At 38.0% G+C, this 25,939-nt stretch overlaps 1 protein-coding gene across 4 annotated transcripts in view; it reads left to right on the top strand.

Moving 5' to 3' along the window:
* PTPRG (protein tyrosine phosphatase receptor type G) overlaps positions 1-25,939 on the top strand; it is a 780,345-nt gene that overhangs the window by 550,629 nt on the left and 203,777 nt on the right. For all 4 annotated transcript variants that reach the window (XM_039326607.1, XM_039326608.1, XM_039326606.1 and 1 more), the window contains one exon: positions 7,408-7,503. In XM_039326607.1, the coding sequence (XP_039182541.1) occupies positions 7,408-7,503 (96 nt within the window). The remainder of the gene's footprint in view (positions 1-7,407; positions 7,504-25,939) is intronic.

Genomic DNA, 25,939 nt, shown 5'->3' with positions numbered 1-25,939 from the left:
TTTTAAACAGCTTTTGTGGGTAAAAAGCTTGAGCTGCCTTCCCAAACCATATTGTTGGGACTACCATTCCCATCCTCTGGAGCCAACATCATATCACCAAGAAGGACCAGTTTAGGGATGCTGAACAAAATAAACTGGTACTCTTTAGTGTAACTACATATGGGCTGAGCATTTTTACATTATTTTAAATGCACCCATCATGATAAAGAAGTGTATTATTGCATTGCATTTTTGCATATTATTCTGGTTTTAATGTATTTTTCAGTTTTATAAATTGCTAGGGAATGCATGCTGCTTATGCAGATGACCTCTAAGGTCCCCTCCAACTCTAAAAGTTGGAAAAAGTTCAGAGAAGAACAACTAAGATGATCCAAGGCCTGGAAACTAAAACATATGAAGAATGGCTGCAGGACTTGGGTTTGGCTAGTCTAAAGAAAAGAAGAAATAGGGGAGACATGATAGCAGTATTCCAGTATTTGAGGGGCTGCCACAAAGAAGAGGAGGTCACGTTATTCACCAAAGCACCAGAGGGCAGGACAAGAAACAATAGTTGGAAACTGATCAAAGAGAAAAGCAACCTGGAATTAAGGAGAAACTTCATGACAGTGAGGATAATTAACCAGTGGAACAGCTTGCCTTCAGAAATTGTGGGCACCCCATCACTAGAGGTTTTTAAGAAGAGACTGGACAGTCACTTGGCTGAGATGGTATAGGTCAGGGGTAGGTAACCTTGGCTCTTTTATGACTCGTGAACTTCAACTCCCAGAATTCCTGAGCCAACTGGCTCAGGAATTCTGGAAGTTGAAGTCCACGAGTCATAAAAGAGCCAAGGTTGCCTATCCCTGGTATAGGTTCTCTTGCTTGAGCAGGGGGCTGAACTAGAAGACCTCCAAGGTCCCTTCCAGCTCTATTCTAGTCTATTCTATTCTATTCTAGTCTAGTCTAGTCTAGTCTATTCTTCTATGTTCTATGATAGCTACTATATGGATATTTAAAATGTTAAATATAGCTAATAATGAAAAAATGGTGCAGCGTTCCTGGATATCACAATTCCTATTTATGCTTTTGTATTTATTGACTGAAGGAGTAACTTTCAGTGGGAGATAAAATTAAAATGTATTTTAGTGATTTGCTTTTTTAAATCTCAATTATAGGTGGTTTCCAGGCAATTTGTAGAGATTCCTCAGCTTGCTGAGTAGGAAGAATGGAACAGTAGGGATTCCCTTGGACACAAATTATTGCTTACAAGAAAACAAGGGAGTTAAGAAAAAACCATAAATAAATTGGAATTCAGATTCCTATTTTTCAGTTTATCTCTACTGCAGTCCAACCACAGTTTTTTGTTTTTTTGTTTTGTCTGGAAAAGCAACTTTTGGATGCAAAATTAGTGTGGTTACAAGGCCTGCCACCTTATGAAGGTCTGTGATTTGATCCTGGCTTAATTTAACGATCCTTAATCAGAACAAACTAAATCTCTCCGGCATCATGCATTATGGGTAACTGCAGTTAGTTCAGAACGAGGAAGACACAATTTCATGGCCTTTTTAGTACATATGAACAAGGGTAAATTAAGGAGAGGAATTTAGCTCACTTCATCTTACAGCAGGAAACCGTTGGTTTTCCTAATGACTAGTAACTCTGATGACTTAAAAACTTAATTTGCAATGAGCTGATTTAAAATGTCAGTGCCATTAATGACCCAGGATTTCAAAAGGAGGTGGGGGTTGCTACTTGCTATTTGCAAATTGGGTGTTTGTCAATTCACACCAATTGGTTGTGTGAATAAGAGTCAGAATTAGCACTGATGATGTTACCTAGTTTGGGTAATGAAGTATCTGCAAGAAAACAACCAACTTCAGAGAGCACCAAGGACCCCTCAGAATCAGAATTATAGTTCCAACATTATCCAAATATGACAGTGCACTCAATAATCCTTTAGGACTGATTCAGTTGTTTCAAAAACATCTGCATGTACTTTAACAAGGTAGCCAATCAAGGCTATTATTGTATGGAACTAACTACACTTGGAATTCCCACCTCTGAGTACACAGTTTTATAATTGCCTTCCTCGGAGGCAGCTACCATTGACTTGGGTGCTCTAACCAAGCTTTGTGACTTATTATAATATTTGAACAGGGTGCATATCTGAGCCAAACACTGCAGAAGAGCTATTCTTTTCATGCCATTATTATAATGTTTCCAAAGACATTTGGCTTGCCACTACTGGAAACAGGATTTTATTTATTTGTTCAATTTATAACGCTGTCCACTTGCCAGGTGATTCTGTATCCTGGATTTGATAAATGTTGGTCTTTATGGTTTGAGAAGTATGATAGATATCCTTCTTAAATCTAGGTCTTTATAGCTACTGTCTCAACTGATTGCAATGGGAAATTACTTTTTTAGTTTTAGAAATATGGATTATATTCAAAAGAAAGACAGGGATATAAAATCATTCTGTTTTACATATAGAAGATAGCATCCAGATATTTTTTTTAAAATAAGTCATTAAACCCTTCATTGGACAAAGTAGTATTCATCAGTTTTCCCATTGGGTTGAGGGAGTACCAGTTTTGAAGGTGAAAGTTGGTAGAGATCAAAGATTGTAAATTTAGTTTAACTTAATGTTTACAATACTGAATGATTAACGTTTTTGTCATGTGAGAAATCCATACTTCATGGACTGATGATAATTGATGATTAAAAAGACATCTTTAAGTGAGGAAAGGCTCATTGGAAAATTATTCTGAAATCCGTAAAGGAATTCCATCAAGAATTATTACCAGTTGTAGACCATGAGAATCTTAGTATAATGACTTATGTCCTTGTCACCAATTGATTAAATCAGGGGTCCACAACCCCCAGGCCACAGCCCATTCAGAACCAGGTTGTGGAAGCGGTGTGTGAGCACACACACAGCTCTTCTTATGTGTGCAGAGGGTGAGCCCACACACCAGCTCCATTTGCATGAGCAGCAGGTGCACGTGTCAGCCACTTGTGCAAATAGAGATGCCCTCTCGCATGGAACCATCCCCTCTTCCCCCCCCCCCTTGCCAGTCTGCAAAGCTGGAAAGGTTGGAGACCGCTGGATTAGACTGCTGCAATGCACTATATAGGGTGCCTTTAAATGCCACTCAGAAGCTTCAGTAGATTCAAAATGGAGCCATTAGTCTATTATCTAGTATTCACCAGTCTAGAATGGAATGGAATGGAATGGAATAGAGCTGGAAGGGACCTTGGAGATCGTCTTGTCTAGCCCCCTGCTTAAGCAGGAAACCCTATACCATTTCAGACAAATGATTGTCTAATCTCTTCTTAAAAACTTCCAGTGTTAGAGCATTCACAACTTCCGGAGGCAGGTTGTTCCACTGATTAATTGTTCTAACTGTCAGGAAATTTCTTCTTAGTTCTAGGTTGCTTAGTTCTAGGTTGCAGATCATATTGAATCTGTTTGACAGACTCTGCACTGGCTTTCTTTTGTCATCTGGGTGTAATTCAAAGCTGTAGTGTTAACATAATATTCTTTATGGCTTAGCATTTATTTATCTTCAAGATTACATTCACTCTCTTGAATCAGCCCAACCTATTAAATCTGTAACTGGTGGTTCTCCACTTCCAAGAGGTGTAGGATATCAAGGCACAGATATACACTGCTTTACTGTAGCCTTGCCCACACCTGTAGGCCTCTCACTGAAGTTAAATTATCCCCAACTCTAGTCATCTTCCAGAAACAGTGAAAATGGAGCCCTTTCAGAGGATATTTGGGGGCTGATACCTGTTTTTTCCCAATTGTTCTACTGAATTGCTTTTTGGATTTGTGTATCTTCTGCCTTTTGACTTCGCTAGATTATGATTGTTTCATATTTGTATTGTGAAACTGTTCAGAGTCCCATGAGAAATACGATGAATAAATGAATAAACAATGAATCTCCCATTTATTACACATTTCTATAGAGATATGAGAACCTACAGGAATAGCTATAATTTGTTCCAATTAATATATGATAAATTTCTGAATTGTTTCACAATATCAATACATTTTTGTATGGAAGATAAATATAAGACACGTCACCAATAATACTTTATGCTGAGTCACAGTTATACGTAAAATGTCTTTGGTTTGGACAATAAAACAGGCCAATAAGTCCAATGCCAATTTACTGAAAAAAGGAGGTAAAGGAAATTTCTGATGAGTTTCAGGGAACATCTTCATAAATGAAGAAAAAATATTTTTAATCACTCTAGTGCAAGAGTTAATCTGATTGATAAAAGACAGAAACAATCTGTATTAAACCAAATTTTGTTTCAGATACTTCTGATATACCATTTCAAAAATTTATTCGCATCCAGGCAGACCTCCTGATATTAAATATTATATGTATAAAATATATCAATGCCTTTCCTTATATCTATGGACACAAATAAAAACAAGAATGTCCTTATAATATGATCAATCTGATTTAAAATTGTTTGGCATTTATTGAATATTATTATTCTACCATAGTATGCTATAAATATGTTTATGATTTTTTTAAGAAAATGGGATTAAGTTTATTGTGAATGAGAAATAAAATGTAATGTATCCTTATTGATGATTTTATTGATTTCAGGTAAATGGAATTGAAGCAGTCCGACTGAAGGCCAAATTATGTTTAATTTGAACATCAGTGCATAATATATCATGTTAAATTTTTTTGTATAAATTGACTTTTTCCCAAACCTGGAGGTTGTTATTTTGTATGAGAATGATCTATGAGGCTGGGAATAAGAAGTCAAAACAATTAACACTTATCTTTTAGCCCCAATGTATTATCTCCTAAATTCCCATGCTCTTCCTCAGGAAATAAAATTTAAAAAAAGGAGGGCAAAAGCAGTTGGTGCAATTGTGTAACTTTCCACTCTGATTTATACCAACATACACACATAAAATGGCATCTTGTAATATTTCACTCACTTCAAATCTAATGACAGCCCTTAGATGTAGTCCAGACAAAAAGTACCAGGCATGAATATTAACACCACCTTTATTGTAAAGGTAACAGAATCTTACCAGTCTGAAAATATATCTCTCTTCCCTCACCTTTACAGTCCAAAAAACTAGGGAGAGTTTGCTATACCTCCATTGCTTCTTAACTGCCTTTTATCTGATCGTAATCCAGTCTCTCAGGGACATTCTCTTTGACCATTACATCTTGAAAGGAAATTCTGCTTCCTTTGGAGGGCCTCATTCTTCTGAAAGTCCAGCTTCTTGGCATCACTGGATTCCAGAATATAACACAAGCAGTTGGCTATAGAACAATTCCCTGTTAGTGCCATTTTCAGAATTCAGGACCCTTTTATTTTCATAGTTAAAAGCAATGCGCACTTTTGCTCTTCAGAGTTATAGATTAGAGATGAAAATGTGCTAGTTTGGGCTATAGAAATTGAATCAATTTAAAATTCATTAACTAGATTAGTCTGAAATATTAGAAGGTAAAGAAAAATACCCTGACTTTTTCTGAAATAGTTGGATGTAACTCTAGATTATAGGGAATGTTATAAAGGGTGGTTAAACTAGAATATTACTATCCAGATCATAACTTCTCTGCTGCATTATTTTCATACCAAGAGCCTTGGGAGGAAAGAATCATAATGATTTTGAGCTTCCAAAGGAAATGTGTCCCATATTTGGAGATCAGAGTAGTAGAACCTGGTGCCTTTCAGATACGAAGGTCCTATAACTCCAACTAATACCATTATTCACAAGGCAGGTTTAATTGGAAGCTCAGAGGCATATATGCTCTTCTTAAAAATTCATCCAAGATTTCTGGCAAATAGTTTCAATTATGAGCATCCACAAGAAAGGCTAAAGAATCTGGAGAACCACTGCCAGATGCTAGTTTACAGTTCCGAGCTAAAGACAGATAGTCTTCACTTAGCAATTTACAAACTACCAGTAAATTGATTATCTAATTTACTATAATGCTAAACATTGTAATAACTCAATACACAGCAAGATTAGTTTTTGTATCAGCTGAATCCCAATTCAGCATATCATCAATTATTAGGATCTCACTTTTGCAGTCTAGCATGCTTAGTTATTTGGAAATTGCCAAAGACAGGTGATGCTACTGCTGAAAACATACATGCAGAGGAAAAAAAAAAAAAGAGCTGCAGATGTTGCTAACGCAGCAAGGGTTTATTATCATAGAACAGCAGTTGATGCACAGATGTTGGTTATTCAACACAGAAGGCCACCCACATGTTGCTGTGCGCATATCTGCCCCTAATTTGTAGTGCCTTTCAGTTCATAAATTAGGACAGTTGCTGCAGAAAAGCAGATGGAATAAAGCTGTGCTTTGATTGCCTTCATATTTGTATAAGCTGTACATCACTATGACTGGCTAATGTGCTTCTATACCAACCAGTCTCTCTTCTCTGAAGGCAGAACTGTTCAAACATTCTGTCTTATTTATACTGTATATGTATTTCTTTTTCCATAAGAGAGAAATCCTTGGAGAAAAGTGATGCAGTATTTAACCTAAAAACTAAACAATTGTCACAATTGTTTAAAAAGTACCACTGTAGATATAAATACAACTGGATAATTCAAATAAAAGTGTTTTCCTAGCAATTTGTTCAGCAACATTAAAAAAGATGAACCTGTGTAGAAATTCGATAGGGAAACAAATTTCAAATTCAAGGGAGTCCTTATCACCATCAGTGGTTAATGACATGTGTGCCTCTTCACCACATATAAATTCATATTTAAAACCAGGGAACTATTGACATGTTATTGCCAGCAACTGGGATGATGTAAGTCAGTGGCCTCCAACTTTTTGGGCACCAGGGACCAGTTCCATGGAGGGAGGTTTTTCCATGGACTGGAGGAGGCATGGTTTTGTGTGCTGCCTGCATCCCACAGATGGGGCTTCACTTGTTTGCACAGTCCAGTTTCTGGCATGCCACAGACCGATGCCAGTCCACAGACAGGGGGGTTGGGAACCCCTGATGTAAGTGTCTAAATGAGGCAAGGATTCATCAAAAAAAACCTTCAAGATTCAAAGTTGTCATATGGCTCTGTTATCTCTCATCTGACCTTGATCTTCTTGGATACCTATTGTAATTAGATGTTATAGCTTGATCTCAAAAGTTCTGTATTATTATTAAGAGGAATGGGATTTAAATTGAAACTGCTTTTTCACACATCTCCTTGGACATTATCTAATCCTCCTAGCCATATAAGTAACAGTAATAATAAAATAACATACTAGGTGAGGTAGCCTGAGAGGGAAAGAGAATAAGATTTAGTCAGTGAATTTCAGGACAAAGCCAGAGATTTAATCTTTTGTCTCCTGGATTGACAAAAGGAAGACATCACCTTGCCTTCAGATCCTCAAAAATGCCTTTTTCTTCCATTTTTCACAGATGCAGATTTATTTCTACAATCCCGATGACTTTGACAGCTTCGGGACAGCCATCCAAGAAAAAAGGATCATAGGAACCATGGCTGTGTTTTTTCAGGTAAGTTATTTCATGCCCGTTAGTCTTTAAGCCAAGTGGTAAAGTTCTCCCATCCCCCTTCCATGATTGTTGTTGTTATTGTTTGTTGAACTGTTCCTCGCTTAATGAACACATCTGTTTTCTCACTTACACCTGTCTAAATGAAGGATATTTCATATTGTCTGCTCCGCAATTTAAAATGTAAATAAGTGTTTTTTAGAAACACAATGGAAACCTTTGCATGAATTATTCTGATTTTTATAGCTGCCTGACTGGTGCACAGATTGGAGAGCACATTTATCATAAAAGTTACCTTGCTATCAGAGCACATTGCTCAGGTTTGCAGAATATTAACAGGCCAGTTAAGCTGGAGGAAAACTTTAAATTTGGTTGCAACTTATTAATCAACATTATCAGTGCTTCTCCTCTCAACAGCCTTGCTCCCCCCTCCCTCCCCCCCAATGGCATCTTATTTCTAAATTTGGTAACTAAATTTCTCAGGGAAACTGTTTTTTTCCAATTCGGTGAATTTATAGAACTCCTTTTTGTGATGGGTTTTTTTCACGACACTGAATGTTCAGTGAGCTCATTTACAGGTTCAGCACACCTGAGGACTTGTTGAATTTTCCAGGGGCCCAGCCTGTGATGGCTGACAGGCCAAGCCAAATTGAAGTGGTCTTCGGCTCCTTTGTCTCATTATATTGGAGAAATGGTTTTCCTTTCCTGACTTAAAGGATAAATTGAGGGGAAAGTGATGGCTTGACATTATTCCGGAAGGCTGCCACATATAAACGATATATCTTTCAGTGTGAACAAGGAACCTCAAACTATTTTATGTGAAATGTAGCTGTCTCGTTATATCTATATCTGTTTCTCTATCTATCTGCATTAATCTTCAGCGCTAGCCTAAGGGCTATGATTGGAGAGTGCAGCAATAAAAATGTGCTAAGATACAGGAAAGAAAACATACAACATGACAAAAACAGTTTTTTCCTGAAAGGTTATGATTTTGGAGAAACTACTATGCGTACCACCATTCTGCTTTCTCATTTAAAATCTGGAGTATTTTATACCTATTTGTTTATTTAAATTATCTACATCCTGCCTATCCTCCCACAGAGTTCTAAACATCACAAAGCAAAATATAGAAATATAAAGCAATAAATAGTAACAGAGAAACAAAACACAGTGGCTGTATTGACACCACACACATGTCAATCAATTGGTTAATGATATAGCAGCTGCATTTGCACAATGTGGTAAACTTTATTATCTGGATTACATTTTTTTTAATGGTTTAAGGCATTGTGTGAAACCCTTGGTTAATTTATAGTTCCATGTATTGCATAAACCCAGGAAAATGTCTTATTTCAAGATCCTGGCTAGATATGCTGCATATGTGCAGCCATTGACAAAATCAAAACTGCAATTTGATAAAAACAGCAATAATAGTAGTAGTAGTAGTAGTAGTAGTAGTAAAGTTGGAAGGGTCCTTGAAGGTCATCTAGTCCGACCCCCTGCTCAGGCAGGAAACCCTATACTATTTCAGAGAAATGGCTGTCCAGTCTCTTCTTAAAAACTTCCAGTGTTGGAGCATTCACCGTTTCTGAAGGCAGGTTGTTCTACTGGTTAATTGTTCTAACTGTCAGGAAGTTTCTCTTTAGTTCTAGATTGCTTCTCTCCTTGATTAGTTTCCACCTGTTGCTTGTTGTCCTGCCTTTAGGTGCTTTGGAAGTATTGTACATGAAAAGAGACTGTCCCCAAAAGAAACGTCTTCATAATTTCTGGACGATTGTTAGCAAGGAGATGAGGTGGGCCTTCCTCTAATGACAGTTCAAAAGCCTAAGTGCAGTTTCCCCCCCCCCCACTCAGTCCCTAGACTTCAGGGCCTTGGGGGACATACTAGAAACCTTCCAAAAATAACTTCATTCATATAAGGAAAGATATGGTTCTCATCCTGACCACTGGGCTATTTGTTCTTTGTCTGCATAATCAAAATCTTCAAGTACCAGCAATCCTCAATTCACAACCACAATTTTATTTATTTATTAAATTTATATGCCTCCCATCTAAAGGTTGAGTGACACTGGGTAGCTATTTGGGACCAGAATTTCTGTCGTTAAGTGAGTTCGGTGAATCACGCCTCATTTTACGACCTCTTTTGCCAGGATTATTAAGCAAATCATTGCAGTCAAGTGATTCTTGCCATCATTAAGCGAACCTGGCCTTCCCCCCCCCCCATTGACTTTGCTTGTTGGTGGCCAGTTTGGCAGGTGGTCACAAGTGGTGGTCATGTGACCTTGGGATGTGCAAATACGGGCCATTTGCCAAGCTTCCAAATTTTAATCACATGACCCTGGAGATGCTGTTGGGGACTGGTTGTAAGTCACTTTTTTTCAACGCCATTGTAACTTTGAATGGTTGCTAAATGAAAAGTTGTAAATCGAGGACTACCTGTATGCCCATATTGTAATTCTACCCAAATTAAGACACAGCCATCCCGGGCAGTGTGCAAAAAAACTCCAATCCTTCAGTAACAGCAAAAAAGCTAGTAAACACACACTTTTGCCTACAGTGATTTTCTGTACCTTTCTGCTTGCACTGCTGTAGAAATTCCAGTGACGGAAAGATGCCAAAGCATTTAGCTGTATTTGTCTGAATAAAAAAATAATGGAGTTTTCTATTACAGCTTACTATTGCGAGAGCTCATTATCTTAGGATTCAGTATCATTGAACAACATACTGTATAATTGTCTGGAAAAGTGGACCTGACCTTTGCTCACAATTTGATTTCAATCTGTTTTTTGTTTGTTTGTTTGTTTGTTTGGATCAGCTGAATTAAAAATAAGCAAACTTGATGTGAAAACTGCCGGTTTTAACTGGAAAGAACATCTCTGACCCAATTAATTCAGTCATGGTTAAATAAAAGTATTTTCATCCATAGTATATATATATTTGTGTGTGTGTGTGTGTGTGTGTGTGTGTGTATAATAACATTTGAAATAATAATAACCTAAAAATAGTTATTATAATCAACAGGCAACATGCTTTTCTGATGTAAATAAGATTATATTTTATTTCCAGAACTTCTCCTTTATTTAAAGTAGTAAATACTTGTTTGCATGGAATGCTGTTTTTATGTTCATCTATGCCTCTCCTTTCATTCTGTAACTAGCCTGTTCAACAGAGGCTAGGAGAGATCATAAATGTTTTCTTAATTGTTCAGGGCTTTAATCTATATTCACAAGAGAGTTTTTTGAACTTTGATCTCAGTTGCTATATAATTTTGCTTATTGTTCTTTTTTTTTTTTTTTTGGTCCTAATCCAAAGGATTGTTGCAAGATGCCTGGGGTAGAAAAGCAATGTTGTCCAAATGTTTTATATCACATCAGCTCCCAGGGAAAAGTCAGCATGGCTAATATGAAGGGATTGTGGGAGAGACAATCTCAGCCTTTGAAGGAAAAAAAGATTTTGCACCTGTATTATGTCTGGCTGCGCATGCCAGAATGCATGTGTTTGTTAAAACATCAACATATATAGCAAAGATTTTGGGCTCAAAAATGAGTCAAAAATTTAGAAAATGTCCAACTTGTGGCACAAGCACACAAACACATACTGACAAAAGAGAAACAATTTATAAGAATGTCAGTTTGGTCTAGGGGTTAAGGCACAGGCTAGAAAGCTGAGATCCTTGAGTTCAAGTCTCGCCTTAGCCATGAAAGCCAGCTGGGTGACTTTGGTCCAGTTATTCTCTCTCTCAGCCCAACCTACCTCACAGGAGTGTTATTGTTGTAGAGAAAATAAGAAGAAGGTGTTGCATATGTTCATCACCTTGAATTATTTGTAAAAAATAATAAAAGTAGGATGCAAACGAACAGAATTGCTTTGGATGGGCAGCATATAAATTTAATAAATGCATAAAAAACTTACATAATTGTAAATATTTTTCCATTTATCTTCGTCTGAGGAAAAAAATGCCTATCCAAGGCAGCTCTGGATTACACAAGGCCTGGAAACTTCAGAGAATGCTCTTGTGTTTCCTTGCAACCTTCAAAAGAGCAGAAATCACACCCCATTCCTGATTGCTTTTTTTGGAAGCTCCAGAGGCCGTGCAAGACCAGGGCTTTCTCAGGCGACTTCCAGAAGGCCCAGAGACCATGTGAGAATACACCATAGCCTCAAGCATAATTATCAAAAATGACATGGCATGTCACTTGTGACATGTGTGTCATAGGTCCGCCATCACTAACATACATCAACAAACAAACTTTCTGATAGTTAAAAGGCAGGAAAAAAACATTGCGCCATTTGAGTTACAATAAGATAGAGTAGAAACTTTATAAATATTTTAAAATTCTGGTGTCCGTGAGAATTTATATCTTTTCTGAAACAATTTAAACTCCGTTAGTTTTCTGTTTGGTAATCTGTACTTAAGAACAGGGGTCCCCAACACCCAGTCTGTGGGCCGGCACTGGTCGACGGCATGCCAGAAAGCGGTCCGTGCAAACAAGCGAAGCCCCATCCACAGGATGCAAGCAGCACATGAAATCACGCCCCTCCAGTCTGTGAAAAAAAACCTGTCTCCATGGAACCGGTCCCTTGTGCCCGAAAGGTTGGGGACCTTTAGAAGATGCTAGCTGGGAGGGGTTTTTTTCAGAAACAAATCAAAATGCAAGCAAATCATGTCATGATCTTTCTTCCTTATTTTATGTTTGTTCTTCCCTATCTTTATATAGGAGATAAATTGTTTAAAGCATCAAACTAGAACAGGGGTAGGCAACCTTGGCTCTTTTATGACTCGTGGACTTCAACTCCCAGAATTCCTGAGCCAGCCTTGCTGGCTCAGGAATTCTGGGAGTTGAAGTCCACGAGTCATAAAAGAGCCAAGGTTGCCTATCCCTGAACTAGAATAACAAGATGCAAGCATTATCTCTCATTTTCCTTTCATACAGTTTAGCTACAACTTGTATTTTGCCTTCATGGGGAGTTATCACAAAGTTATCTCGAATAAAACACACAGTATCAGTAGCAAGCTAATCCCACTAATTATTGGATAATGGGGCAAGAGTGAGCTGTGAATGCTCATCATATTTGTCACACTGTATCAGGATAATTATGATATAATTGGGCATCATATCTGAAACTTTCAACTTATAATATAAGATGGATAGTACATTGAAAGAGATGAAAAATTATAATCACTGTTGTTCTTGGAATCTAGGAATAAGGAATAAGTGTACAATACTTAATTATAGCTATACTTAGCTATCCTTATGATACAGCCCAGTAAAAATAACATGTCCCTGTGCTTTGTTGCTTGTTGAACTGCACACATTCATCTTTTAACAGTTTTCCTGACCAATTATTTGACTAGATTAGGAAAGACAAAGCTTTGACCTCAAGGGCATATGTGGTATGGAAGCTTTTTTTTTTAAATACCCTTGGAGCCCACTACCCTTTTTATGAACACGCTGTCTTGCCTTTTCAGATAGAAGAATCACAAAAAAAGCTGTAGTGAAAGCTTTAAAAAGGCTCAAGGCCGGTAAAACAAATGTAGAAAAAAATGGAAAATTTCATAACAACCCCATGTGTGATGTGGCTCCATTCACTTTGCAGTACCACTCAGACGTTTTCCGCAGCCAATTCCAAACTTTAAATTGTGGTTCTCGGCTTACCAGAAGGGTGTTCACATTTGATATTCTATCTGACAGCTAAGATATATATTAGACAGACAATTCATTACCTGCCACTCAATGAGAAAGCGCAACATTCTGACTAACTGCTCCGAAAGGAAACTTTTTTGAGAAGTATGATTCCATGCATCATTTTTTTCTGTCTTATTTTTTCTCTAAAAGAAAATAAAAAGTAAAACCACGGTATAATTAAAGCAACCAATATTGAGAGTTTCAATATCACAAGGCTTTTGAAAGCTATTTTGAATCCCAAAATACATTTCTAGGAGTTTGTATAGGTATTCCTATGCTCTGGTTAGTTTCCCTTGTAGATGTTTTTTTCTCCTGTGAATGGTGTGGTGTACCGACCCAAAAGTAGAACTGGGTCTTAGGAAGATATTATGAAATAAAACTTTTCTCCCTAAGCTATTATCGGTTGACTCTTCCTTCTTAACCTCGTTTTATGTGGCATGACAGAAATGTCTTAATATTGCTGAGATTCCTCTGTGACTTTGCCCGAAAAATTGTAAACTAAAACATACTAGTGTTTTCCTGAGATGTCTTTCTGACTTTTTTTAATCAAGCAGATTTTTAAAAATCCATTTAATAAACTTTTGGTCTTTTCTACTGATAAAACCATTCTCAGTACTCACTTCTGTATTTACATGCTGTATGTGTGTACATACCTGAGAGCAGGTAGATCATAAATTAAGTATCATTCATTCGTTACAAATGCCAAGGACAAATTATATTCTGCACATCTTGCCACATAAAGTTAGTACAGGTGCTAACTTATGACCATGATCAAACACATAATTATGGTTGTGCCAGTCATTAAGCAAGTCACATGTGACTGCATCCAATTTTACAAGCTTTTTTGCAGTGGTCTATAATCACCACAATGGGTGGTGGTTTTTTTTGCAGAAATCAGAAGTAAAAACAAAGTACATCATAAATCACAGTCACATGAACACAGATGCTGCAAACAGCTGTAAATGTGGCCAGTTGTTGAGCACTCAAAATGCAATCACATGACTACGGAGGGGCGGCCATCAGAACTTCAAATCCGGGTCATAAGTAGCTCTAGGGAGATCTGTTGTAACCAGCTGTGAGTTGAGGACTACCTGTAATGTCTCTAGGTGCTTCGTGTATTTACTAGCATTGATTAGTGGGATAGGTAGGATATTGGCTTAAAACCACAGAGATACAGTTTCAAGGCTGGTTTCAACATGAGCATTCACTGAATGATATTGGGCTGTGCATTATCTTTCAGTTCTACCTGCCTCTCATTGGTGGCTTTTGGAATAAAAGTATAGCGGCAATACAAAATAGAAATCTTAAATTTCTGGAGGAAGGACAGGATATAAATCTGCTGCATTAATTCACAGATCAGAATTCCTTAACCAGGTACTTTTTGGCCATGAACCATCTCTCTGATCTTCTTTACTGAAGAAGCCAGGAAAGGAAGGATAAATGATAATGATGTTATAGTAGTCCTTTTCCCAAGATACTGGATGTTTGAGAAGATAGGGAGGTCTATCTTCCTATGTTTTTTTTTTTTAACTATCCTTTCTCCTTCAGTTTGATTTCAATAAATCCCTCACGGTTTGGGCTGTATTTATTTGGTTAGGCGATGTGACTATCCTAGCCTTTCTTCTTCTGCTCTCCAGTGGGCTACAGCTTCCCTTGCTTCCTAAACATTAATTCAGTCCAGTGAGAAGACATTGTGAATTCCTCCCATAGATATTTCTAGTATCTCATGTTATTGCTAAGGCTATGTAAAGAAATGTAGAGCTGATATTGGGGAACATGTAAGAGAGCCATTAAGGCTTCTTTCAAGCTTTCAAGACTGATAGTCAACCCTTTGAAGCAATGTTCCTTATTGTAATAAGGGAAAGTGAAGGAATCTTGAAGCCCTGTCCAAGTTGCTCTGAAAGATGATACAAGGAATGAAGCTTCCAAGGAAGGAATCTATGTTGACTTTTTGATGAGATGACTTTTAATGCTATGTCAGCATTGATGAGGTGCATTCCAAGGGCACCTACAGAATGTCCAAGTATCCATTGATTTGGAAAGGCAGGAGTTAAAAAACTTTAAACCCAAGCGTATGGACCTATGGAAAACTTTTAATTTGGAAATTGTGGTAGACAGATCTTTTGTGTGCATCTGATTGGCTTCATTCTTGCTCGCAAGAAAGAAATTAATCTTGCCCAGCTGTGTCTGTGAGCCTTTTGCCAAGTAAGCCTTTTCTTGAATAAGGAGATGAATGTCTGGAGAGGGAAGATTTACAGCCATACTGATATGAAACTGACAGATATATTCCCAAAACATAAGAGGTCATCAGGTAGGAGAAATCTGTTATAATCACTTAGCTGGTAATAAGCTGCATTGAATGCAGTGTGAACTTGCTGTGATTCACTTATGAGTAGAGTAACAAAATTATTTGCATTCATTATTGTAATAAGCCCAATTGTGCTGTAGAGTAGATCAGGGGAAATGGAAGCCGAGGGAAGAATGACTTGCCTAAATCCACCTAATGTGTTTTTACCTGAGATGAGATTTAAACTCACTCCTTCCTAGCTGATGTGCTTTATTGCTCGCAGTCTATCTCCTTTAATAATATCCATACGTTCTCTTTTTACCTTTAGATTCTAAATTAAGTGAATTACAGTATACTGTGTAATTATTAGTGTCACTTTTAATAATGAAAACCCTCATTTTTATTACCCTTATTTAATAATTCAGCTTTGGTTACATAAAAGTTTTCTTGCCGAGTTCATTAGATTTCAAGGACGATTGCCAAGAGCCAATACGCTGGGCTACATTGAGTAAATTAAAACTCACTCTAGTTTTCTTTATTTTTTATATACTGTAGTAGGAAAGGTCATGATGCACGTGGGTTTTCTGGGGTTGGGGCTTTTAATTCAGCTGATAACTCCTATAGGGCATAAATGTTATTAGATTTTATTGATACAAGACGTAGGGTAAAAACTGAGAGAGGTATAATGGGTGTTAAAGTGCTTATATATCCATCACTCTGTTCCCTCTCACGGTAAGCAAAATTATGCAAAACAGAGAAAATGAGTAGGAAATATTTGTCACAGATGAGAGCCTATGGATACTGGTCTCTGCCATCTCTCATGGCTTTAATCAACTGAGGCTTTCACATAATACTTTTAATGAGACATAAGTAAGTAAACAAGATTACAAACTGTTGCCTCGTCATTTTGCACTTAAAATAATTCAGCTGAGCTTTTAAAACTTATTTTAAGAAGCGAATAGTAGGTTAACAAAAGATGGATAAGCAGATAAACAGACACAATAGATGTAGCAGATATAGCACAATAGCGGTTCCTTTTCTATGAAGTGTTTTTGTAGAGTTCTTGGTGCTCTCAGAGATTGGTTGTTTGCTTGCAGATGTTTCATTATCCAAATAGTTTACATCATCAGTGCCCTAGTTGGGTAATGAAATGTATCGAGGCAAACAACCAAGCTCAGAGAGCATCAAGAACTATTATGTTCAGCGAGAAAGTTTATTGCCCGTATAAAGAAATGTGAAGTCTATTTGATCTTAGCTCAGAAAGCAGCAGAACCAACTGGAAGTAATTTTTATGTAAAAATCATGATTTGAAAGAGCTTGCCAAACTGCCCATCCCAAGAGAATGTTGGGGACTCATTAAAAAATAGGAAAGAGATAGCAAATTGAGACATGATCCTCCTGTACTCTTAACCTGGCTCCTTAAAATATCTATAGCATCTGCTTTACAGTTTGGCTCAGATTTATTTCACTTGATTAGTGACCTCAACATTGCCCTTCACTTTTGCCTTTAAATGAAATTTCATTAGAGATCTGCAAGTTTAGGAAAGAAAGAAAGAAATAGAGAAAGTCAGCTTGTGGTGTTATATTTTTGGCATCTGTGGTTAAGAGAAAAAGGTAGTAAATAAGAAAAGACTTTCAGTTATGTTGACAGAGAAACTACATGTTAGGTGCAAAGAATCAGGACCATATGTTCAGTTCCAGTTAAGCTGATTTATTGCTCATGCCTACACACAAGAATCTAATCAACTAACAGTCAGCACTAAATTGGTGATAGATAAGAGTTAATGGAATTCAGGAGGGACTGGAATTGGATCGCTTGTGGGAACGTAACAATTCCAGGCTGAGTCCTCTCTTGACTGCACCCCCAGGCTCTGCCTTTCCTTCTCCTACATTCCAGAGTTGCAGATACAGATTCAGTGGATAAATAAGGAGGGTTCACATGTCGTGTTAAGTTATAGTTTTCTTGAATTCCATTATGTGGACCAGGGTCTTTTCTGCTCAAGACCCTTCAGCTCAACTTCAACCTGTTCTTCTTTTTTGATCATAGTGATGGCCTAATGTTTTTTTCTGGACTATACTTACCAAGGCTTCTGATTGGTAGATTCCCAGGCTTCTTTATCCTTCCCACCCATGCCAGACCAGTGAGGTCATGCCATGTACCTGGTTAAAAAATGGTCACCATTTTACTGTTCCATCAGCAAAGTTTAAGGACAATAAGAAAAGGAAAGTTTTACCATCATTTCTGTCACTGTAACAACAACAACAACAACAATAATAGTTGGAAGGGACCTTGGAGGTCTTCTAGTCCAATCCCCTGCTCAGGCAGGAAACCCTATACCATTTCAGACAAATGGCTGTCCAGTCTCTTCTTAAAAACTTCCAGTGTTGGAGCATTCATAGCTTCTGGAGGCAAGTTGTTCCATTGATTAATTGTTCTAACTGTCAGGAAATTTCTTCTTAGTTCTAGGTTGCTTCTCTCTTTGGTTAGTTTCCATCCATTGCTTCTTGTCCTGCCCTCAGGCGCTTTGGAGAATAGCTTGACTCCCTGAAATATTGTAATACTGCTATCATGTCACCCCTAGTCCTTTTCACTAAACTAGACATACCCAATTCCAGCAACCATTCCTTATATGTTCTAGCCTCCAGTACCCTAATCATCTGTGTTGCTCTTCTCTGTACTCTTTCTAGAATCTCAACATCTTTGTTACATCATGGTAACCAAAACTGGATGCACTATTCCAAGTGTTGTCAATTTCATCTAGTTACCCCTCCCTCTCAATCCTGGGTTGCAGTGCAGGGCCTGAAAGATAGAAGATAGTGTAGGCCTTATGCCAAAGAAAATGAAGACAGGCCTACCTTTGCATTTTTTTCTCACATCTTCTCCTTTCCCAGGACTTGGTAGCCATTTACTCCTATGGTTTTTACATTCCTTCATCAAAGTTATCATCTACACATCAGAAGGGAGGCAACATTTTCCAAACTAACCAAAGAGAGAAGCAACCTAGAACTGTTCCTGACAGTTAGAACAATTAACCATTGGAACAACCTGCCTCCAGAAGCAGTGAATGATCCAACACTGGAAGTTTTTAAGAAGAAACTGGACAGCCATTTGTCCGAAATGTTATAGGGTTTCCTGCCTGAGCAGGGGGTTGGACTAGATGCCCTCCAAGATCCCTTCCAACTTTATCATTATTATTATTATCGATCATCGCACAGTCAGCCAGATGTTCAGACTGGATTTGGCATTTTGTCTACCTATCGAGTCCTTACCCAGGACCTGGGATAGGCAGATGTGGATGTTTGATGGTATTACAGGTATCGTAGCAGGATGGAAGCAGTTCCTAATAAGGCCGCCTTTTGCAATTGACTAATAGCGAATTTGTCAATGCCAATGGTGTTCAAGTGGTGCTCCAGTTGTTTTGGGATTGCACCCAAGGAGCCTATGACTATTGGTACTACCCTTGCTTGCTTTTGCCACAGTCTTTCTATTTCTATTTGTAGGTCTTTGTATTTTGTTATCTTCTCCAGTTCTTTCTCTTCTATTCTGCTATCTCCAGGCACTGCCACGTCCACTATCCAGACTTTTTTGTCTTTCTTATCGACAATTGTTAAGTCTGGGGTGTTATGTTGCAGGTGCTTGTCTGTTTGAATTCTGAAGTCCCAGAGCAGTTTAATTTTATCATTTTCTATGACTTTCTCTATTTTATGATCCCACCAGTTTTTGCTTACAGGCAAATGATATTTTTTGCAGATCTTCCAATGCACCATTGTTGCTACTTTGTCATGCAGCTGCTTGTAATCAGTTTGTGCAATCTTCTTGCAACAGCTTACCAAGTGGTCCACTGTTTCTTCAGCTTCTTTGCATAGGTGGCACTTACTGTCTGTTGCTGTCTTCTCAATTTTGACTTTGTATGCATTTGTCCTTAAGGCTTGGTCTTGTGCAGACAGAATTAGTCCCTCGGTCTCTTTCTTCAATTTTCCTGCTCTTAGCCATTGCCAGGTTTTATTATTATCTGCTTTCCCAGCTATTTTTTTCATGTATTGGCCATGTAGTGCTTTGTCTTCCCATGCCTCTATTCTGTTCTTCATTTGGTCTTTCTTGTAGGCCAGTTTGGTCTCTCCAGTAGTTAGTAAGCCTTCCTGATATACTAATTTCAGTGCATCTTCATCATTGTTCTTCAGATATTCTTCCAAAGCCATTTTTTCTTCTTCAACCATCTGATGTACTTGTAGCATTCCACGCCCACCTATTTGCCTTGGTAGATAAAGTCTATCAATGTCACTGCGTGGATGAAGGGCATGATTCATTGTCATTATTTTTCTGGTCTGCCTATCCATTGCTTTTAGTTCTGCTTGAGTCCAGTCCACTATTCCAGCTGTGTACCTAATGACTGGGATTGCCCAGGTGTTGATTGCCTTTATGGTATTTCCTCCATTGAGTTTGGACTTTAAGATCTTCTTCACTCTCTTGATGTATTCACCTCTAATCTTTTTCTTGACTTCAGTGTGCTTGATGTTGTCAGCTTGAAGGATACCCAAGTATTTGTAGTACTCTTCCTCATCCAGACTCTTAATGTTATTTTCGTGGGGCATCTTGATTCCTTCAGTTTTCACTATTTTTCCTTGTTTGATAGTAAGTGTGGCACATTTGTCCAAGCCAAACTCCATTACAATATCTTGGCTATATATACGGACAGTGTTGAGCAGCGATTCTATTTCAGATGATGTTTTTCCATACAGCTTCAGATCATCCATATAAAGGAGGTGGGATAGTCTGGCAGATGTTTTTGATGTTTGATAGCCATGTCCTGAGTTATTCAGTATTGTTGACAGAGGAAACAGTGCAATAACAAATAGTAATGGTGATAATGAATCTCCTTGAAATATTCCTCTCTTGATATTAACCTCTCCCAGCCTCTCACCATTGATCTGCAACTGTGTCTTCCATTGTGCCATCGATCTTTGCACAAATTTTCTGATGTTTCTACTGACTCCTGTTATTTCTAGGCACTTTATTATCCAATCATGTGGCAGAGAGTCAAATGCCTTTTTGTAGTCAATCCATGCCACATTCAGGTTGGTCTTCCTTCTCTTGCAGTTTTCCAAGATCATTTTGTCTATTAGGAGTTGATCTTTTGTTCCTCTGCTATTGGGGCGGTTTCCTTTCTGCTCAGGTGGAAAGAGATTGTTTCAACTAGATGCTGTTGTACTGCATCAGCTACCACACCAGTTAGTAATTGAAAGTTGTTGGTAAGCAGGTAATTGGCCTGTAGTTGCCTGGTGTTGCCCCTTTTGCTGGATTTTTCATTATTAGGTAGGTTTTCCCAGTTGTTAGCCACTTTTCAATTTCTCCTCCTTGTAGTATATTGTTGAACTGTTTGGCAATGAATGGGTGTATAACAGTTAGATGTTTCAACCAAAACCCATGCAGTTCATCTTCACCTGGTGCTGACCAATTTTTGATTTTCTTTGCTCTTTTTTCTACCATTTTTGTTGTTATTACTAGTTCTTTCATTTCAACTTCTGTTTTATTTGCATCCACCTCTTTTAACCAAGCCTGCATCCTTGTTGTATTTCTTTGGGTTATCCCATATCTGCTTCCAGAACTGCACTGTTTCTTCCTTGTCAGGTACTGACTGATTCATTGCAGTTTCTCCATTGATGGATTGGTAGAAACGTTTCTGATTGGATTGAAATTGGAGGTTCTGCCTATAGTTTGCAATTCGAGCTTCATATCTACTGATTTTCCTGGCTATAGCTGTTATTTGTTGCTTTATTATTTCCAGTGCTTCCTTGATCTTCCTTGTTTCTAAGTGGTATTTCTTGATTAGGTATTCTTTGGTCTTCTTGTTCTTCAGCTTCTTTTCTTTCATCTGTTCTAGCTTGCTTGCATGTGATCTTAACTTGCTGATCTTATTTTCTAGTCTAACCTTCCATTTTTCTGGTGCACTGTTTGTTTGTTTTTCTTTTTTGTTGATTTTGCATCCCAGGTATTCTGTTATAACTGCAGCTGTGCTGTACATTAGTTGGTTTGTTTCTTGCAGTGAATTGGTGCTTATACTTGATATTGCAGTATTTGCATCTTTTAATGCTTGTGCTAGCTGTTTCTTTGGAACAAGCTTCAATGCAGGCAGCCTTATTCTGTTGTTTTTGTGCTGTTCTAGATGCTCAGTTATTCTTTGTTTCAATTCTTTTATTTCTTTAGTTAGAGGGTTTTGTTCTTCCTGAGGAAGAGGTGCCTGGTTTTCAAATGAGAACAGTTGTATATCTCTGCTGGATTCCTTCACTGCCAACTCCCCCTGGTTTGCCTCTACATTCTGAATTACTTCTGGTAAGGCTTTGATTTCTTTGCCCTGGGTAAACCTTTGCAGTTCGTCCAATTCTGTTTCTGTGAATACTTTATTTCGTGTTATAAATCGGCGTTGATCTGCTAGTCTCTGTTCTGTTATTTCTGATTCTGGATGTTGTTCTTTCCAGAACTGGTGCATTCGTTTTAGATATCCTCGTCTTGTTGGACTTGATCTGTAGTAACAGATCATTATTTCTTTGTTTTCCATCACTGTGTATCTGCGACGGGTAAACACCTTTTCTTCCAGTAGTTCTGCAGCTGCTGGCCCTGGTTGCTCAGCCAACAGTCCTGAGTCCTGTAACCCATTTTTCACCAGATATCCAGGAACTCCGATATCTAGCGCGGACCTTGTTAACCCGGGCGACGTCCGAGCCGGTATGGCATTCTGCAATTTACGTCTCACCATATTTTTTATGGGAGAGACACTCTTTGTCTGACTCCTCTGATGAGACCTGTCCAGTATGGTTGAACCTCTGGCATAGCTCTCATCTTCCTCAGAGTACACAAGCCCCACAACCACGTCAAGGTAGTGCCTCACTGGGGGATTATTATTATTATTATTATTAACATTCCTACCATAAGATCCCCATAGCCAGTTGGACTTGGAAGCATTTGCGATAAAACGAAGTATAGCAGACAAACCAGACCGTGTCACATGAACCAAGTTAGAAAACTCTATTTTTGATGCATAGCAAGGAAAAATGGAGAGAGACTGCCTTTCCAACAGGTTGGGGCAGGTATAAATAATGTCATGTGTTCCTGCTCTCAAAAAACCCCCCCACTCAGGCTCATATTCTACTTTATTCATCGAAACTAAGCCCGTAAGTTTGATCTCATAGTCATTTACCGATGCTGCCCCCTAGGGATGCTGTTGTAGGAATAAAACTAAAGGAAGATTCTCACATAAAGCAGCTTTTGTGGACATTTCAGTTGTATATCATTTCTGTCACATAAATTGTTATCTTTCTTCAAAATGCTTTTTAATTATGATAGCATTTGTTGTTAATTGATATGCTAACAATATACATTTAGTATTGGGGGGGGGTCTATGTTAAAACTGTCCTCTGTTTCTTTGACTACTTTTTCCCCCAAGCAGCCATGCCCTTTTATTTTATTTTGAAATGTTTTTTTTATTGTTCATTGCAAAGATACTCTTTTCATTTTTCTCAGTGCTGGGAAGTGAAGCTAGCAGTAGAATATTTATAGAATCTATTGATGTTCATATTTAGAATGCATTGATTTATTAGCCTCTGAATTAAATCAGCTTTGCTTTTAATAGAAATAACTTTTGTGTTCGTTCAGCAAAAGATATTCAATTAGGTAGCCAAGAGTTTATGAGTACGTTTCATTACCAGACTTTCACAAATAATACTTGGATAGCTAATAGGTATGAATTACAGTAGTCAGTCACAGCAATCGTATTACCTTTGTCCCAGTGAGATTTGGGGGATGATTGATAACTGGAGTGCCTGCTGATCATAATGATTGGAATAAAAGAAATTAGTTAGGCACTCCCTAACAATGGCAGGCCATGATGTTTTTTGTGTTTTATACCTTACCATAAATTGTATTTCTTGTCAGTTTAAGAATTTGGGGCTTGGTAAAAGAAATTTACTTTTACTGTATGATTTTTTTTTTAAAAAAACCAATGTTTGTATTCTTCTCACATTTGGGAAAGTCCAAAATAAATAAATAAATAAATATGTCATAGTAAGATTCGAGTAGAGAAAAATCAAAGCTTAATTGAACAATAGAGATTGTCCTGACTTGTGATTTCTCTGAAAAGCAGATATGTTGGAAGTGGATCCATGCTGGATGATGATCCAGGAGTAGAGACTCTTCTAATATCCACTTCTTACTCTTGGCCCCTTTTTGATCTGGGGCTCTGGATTCTTTTTCCTAGCCTGAAAAAGTAGGAAGATCCTTGCCTTAAATTATATTCATTTGTTTTGAATCCTTATAAACATCGTTGCTTAGTCAACCAAATGAAAAGGCAAATTTTCCAAACTAATTTGGTTATTAATAGGATGTTTTGTATTCTTGTGCCAAACCTATGCCAGTTCCTGGAAACTTGGCATGGGGAATAAATGCTACAGATTACACATCCGTGACATTTATATACATGATTCTGATGTGATTTATTTTTAGAAGATTTTAATACTTTCTCTTTGGCAGGAATGAAGGAGTCAACGATTGAAAGACAATTAGTTAAAACAACTAATGAGTAAGAGGAAGCAATGCAGACAAGGGAAATACATAAGATTGGAATTATAATATACAACCAGTGAGGTCTTTCGTTCCACCCCTCCACACTTCACACACAAACATACACATGCCCCCCATACACATATATACACTTATGTACAGAGTATCTAGTTGGCATCCATGGATACTGAAATACACACACAGTGAGCTTGGTTGATTCATGGAGCTACGCTTATTTTCCTCCTTAAAACTTTTTCTTCTCCTCTTCTTTGAGTTTTGCTGACCTAAAGGAGGCCTATTACATTTTGGTTGCATAAAACATTTCCGTAGAGCAAGGGTCTTCAAACTTGGCTCTTTTATGACTTGTGGACTTCGACTCCCAGAATTCCTCAGCCAGAGTGCCTGGCTGAGGAATTCTGGGAGTTGAAGTCCACAAGTTATAAAAGGGCCAAGTTTGAAGATCCTGCCTTAGAGAATGAATTCATTCTCATTCCAATTATTTGTAGGCATTAACAAGACTCTCTTCTTGTTTTATCTGCAACCATGAAAATGAAAACTAATTCTGTTTTCCACCTGTGTAATTCAGATATTTCAAGTTAATTACTACAGTAGTTATAAAATACATCCAGTTTATATTAATCAAGGTTTGGTTCGGTGGTCAGAAATTGTCTTTTACAGCCAGTGTAACAATTATGGATGAAAGGGTATTCAGAAGTACGGTTGGTCCTCAACTTACAAGCAGTCACTTAGTGACCATTGAAAGTTGTGATGGATCCCGCAAAAAGGTACTCACAACCCACAACCCACCAGTGACCTTCCCCTCCCCCATCAGTCACATGACCACATTTGGGGCTCTCAACAACCCACATTTATGGGTTTGTGATGTCTCGCGGTCCTGTGACAGTGGTTCATAACTTTTTTTTGCCAGAAACTGGCACTTACTTCCATTTTTGACAAAAGCCACCCATTGTGGACAATGGGTTTGTTTAATGGTTGTTGTGTTTATTTAATGACTACTGTAAAAATGATTGTAAAATGACTCACGGTCATTTGATGACCCACTTAATGACCAGCACAATCCACGACCATAATTACAGCTCAATTACAGTTGTAAGTTGAAGACTACCTGTAATACTCTATGAGGTAATAGCAACATGCTGTGATAGCACTACCACTATCAATAGCACTTAGACTTATTATATACCACTTCATAGTGCTTTACAGCAGTCTCTGAGATGTTTACAGTGTCAGGCTATTGTCCCCAACAATCTGGGTCCTCATTTTGCCGACCTCGGAAGGATGGAAGACTGAGTCAACCTTGAGCCAGTCAGGATTGAACTTTTGGCAGTAGGCAGAGTTAGCCTGCAATACTGCATGCTAACCACTGCATGACCACAGCTCCTATTAGTGATACTAATATTGGTAGTGGTAGATTGCAAACAAGAATATTGGAACCATGCAATGCACTGTACAAATCCCCCAAAGGCCTCTTACGTGTCCTTTCGAATGTGATGTGGGTTGCATCTACCTCTCAATGGTCCACTCAATATTTAGTGGTAATTAGGTAGTTGCTGTTGTATATTGTTGAATGTTTGGGGCTAGGATGAGCAGTTTTCTGCGTTAGTGTTATGAAAGGTAACAAAACCAAACCTTGATTTATATGGATATGTGAGGTCACACTGAGGAGTAATTTCTTCACATATCTGAAGGGGGTTGAAGAAAGCGCAGTGAGTTACAGGAAGGCAATGAAGCATATTCTGATAGCATATTAAGAGCCTCCTCTCTGAACATTTCAGAACATTGTAATAAAAAGAAGTCAGCTTAAATGCAAGACAAAATTTCTGGGGGGAAAAAAGACCAGGGTTATCCTGTGGAGACAGAATCAAACAAGCTTTGTTTACAACCTTGTGG

Source organism: Crotalus tigris, unplaced genomic scaffold, assembly GCF_016545835.1.
Source record: "Crotalus tigris isolate CLP2741 ecotype Arizona unplaced genomic scaffold, ASM1654583v1 scf7180000024342.5246164, whole genome shotgun sequence".
NCBI classification, from domain to species: Eukaryota; Metazoa; Chordata; class Lepidosauria; order Squamata; family Viperidae; genus Crotalus; species Crotalus tigris.
This window is presented reverse-complemented; position numbering and strand designations above follow the sequence as displayed.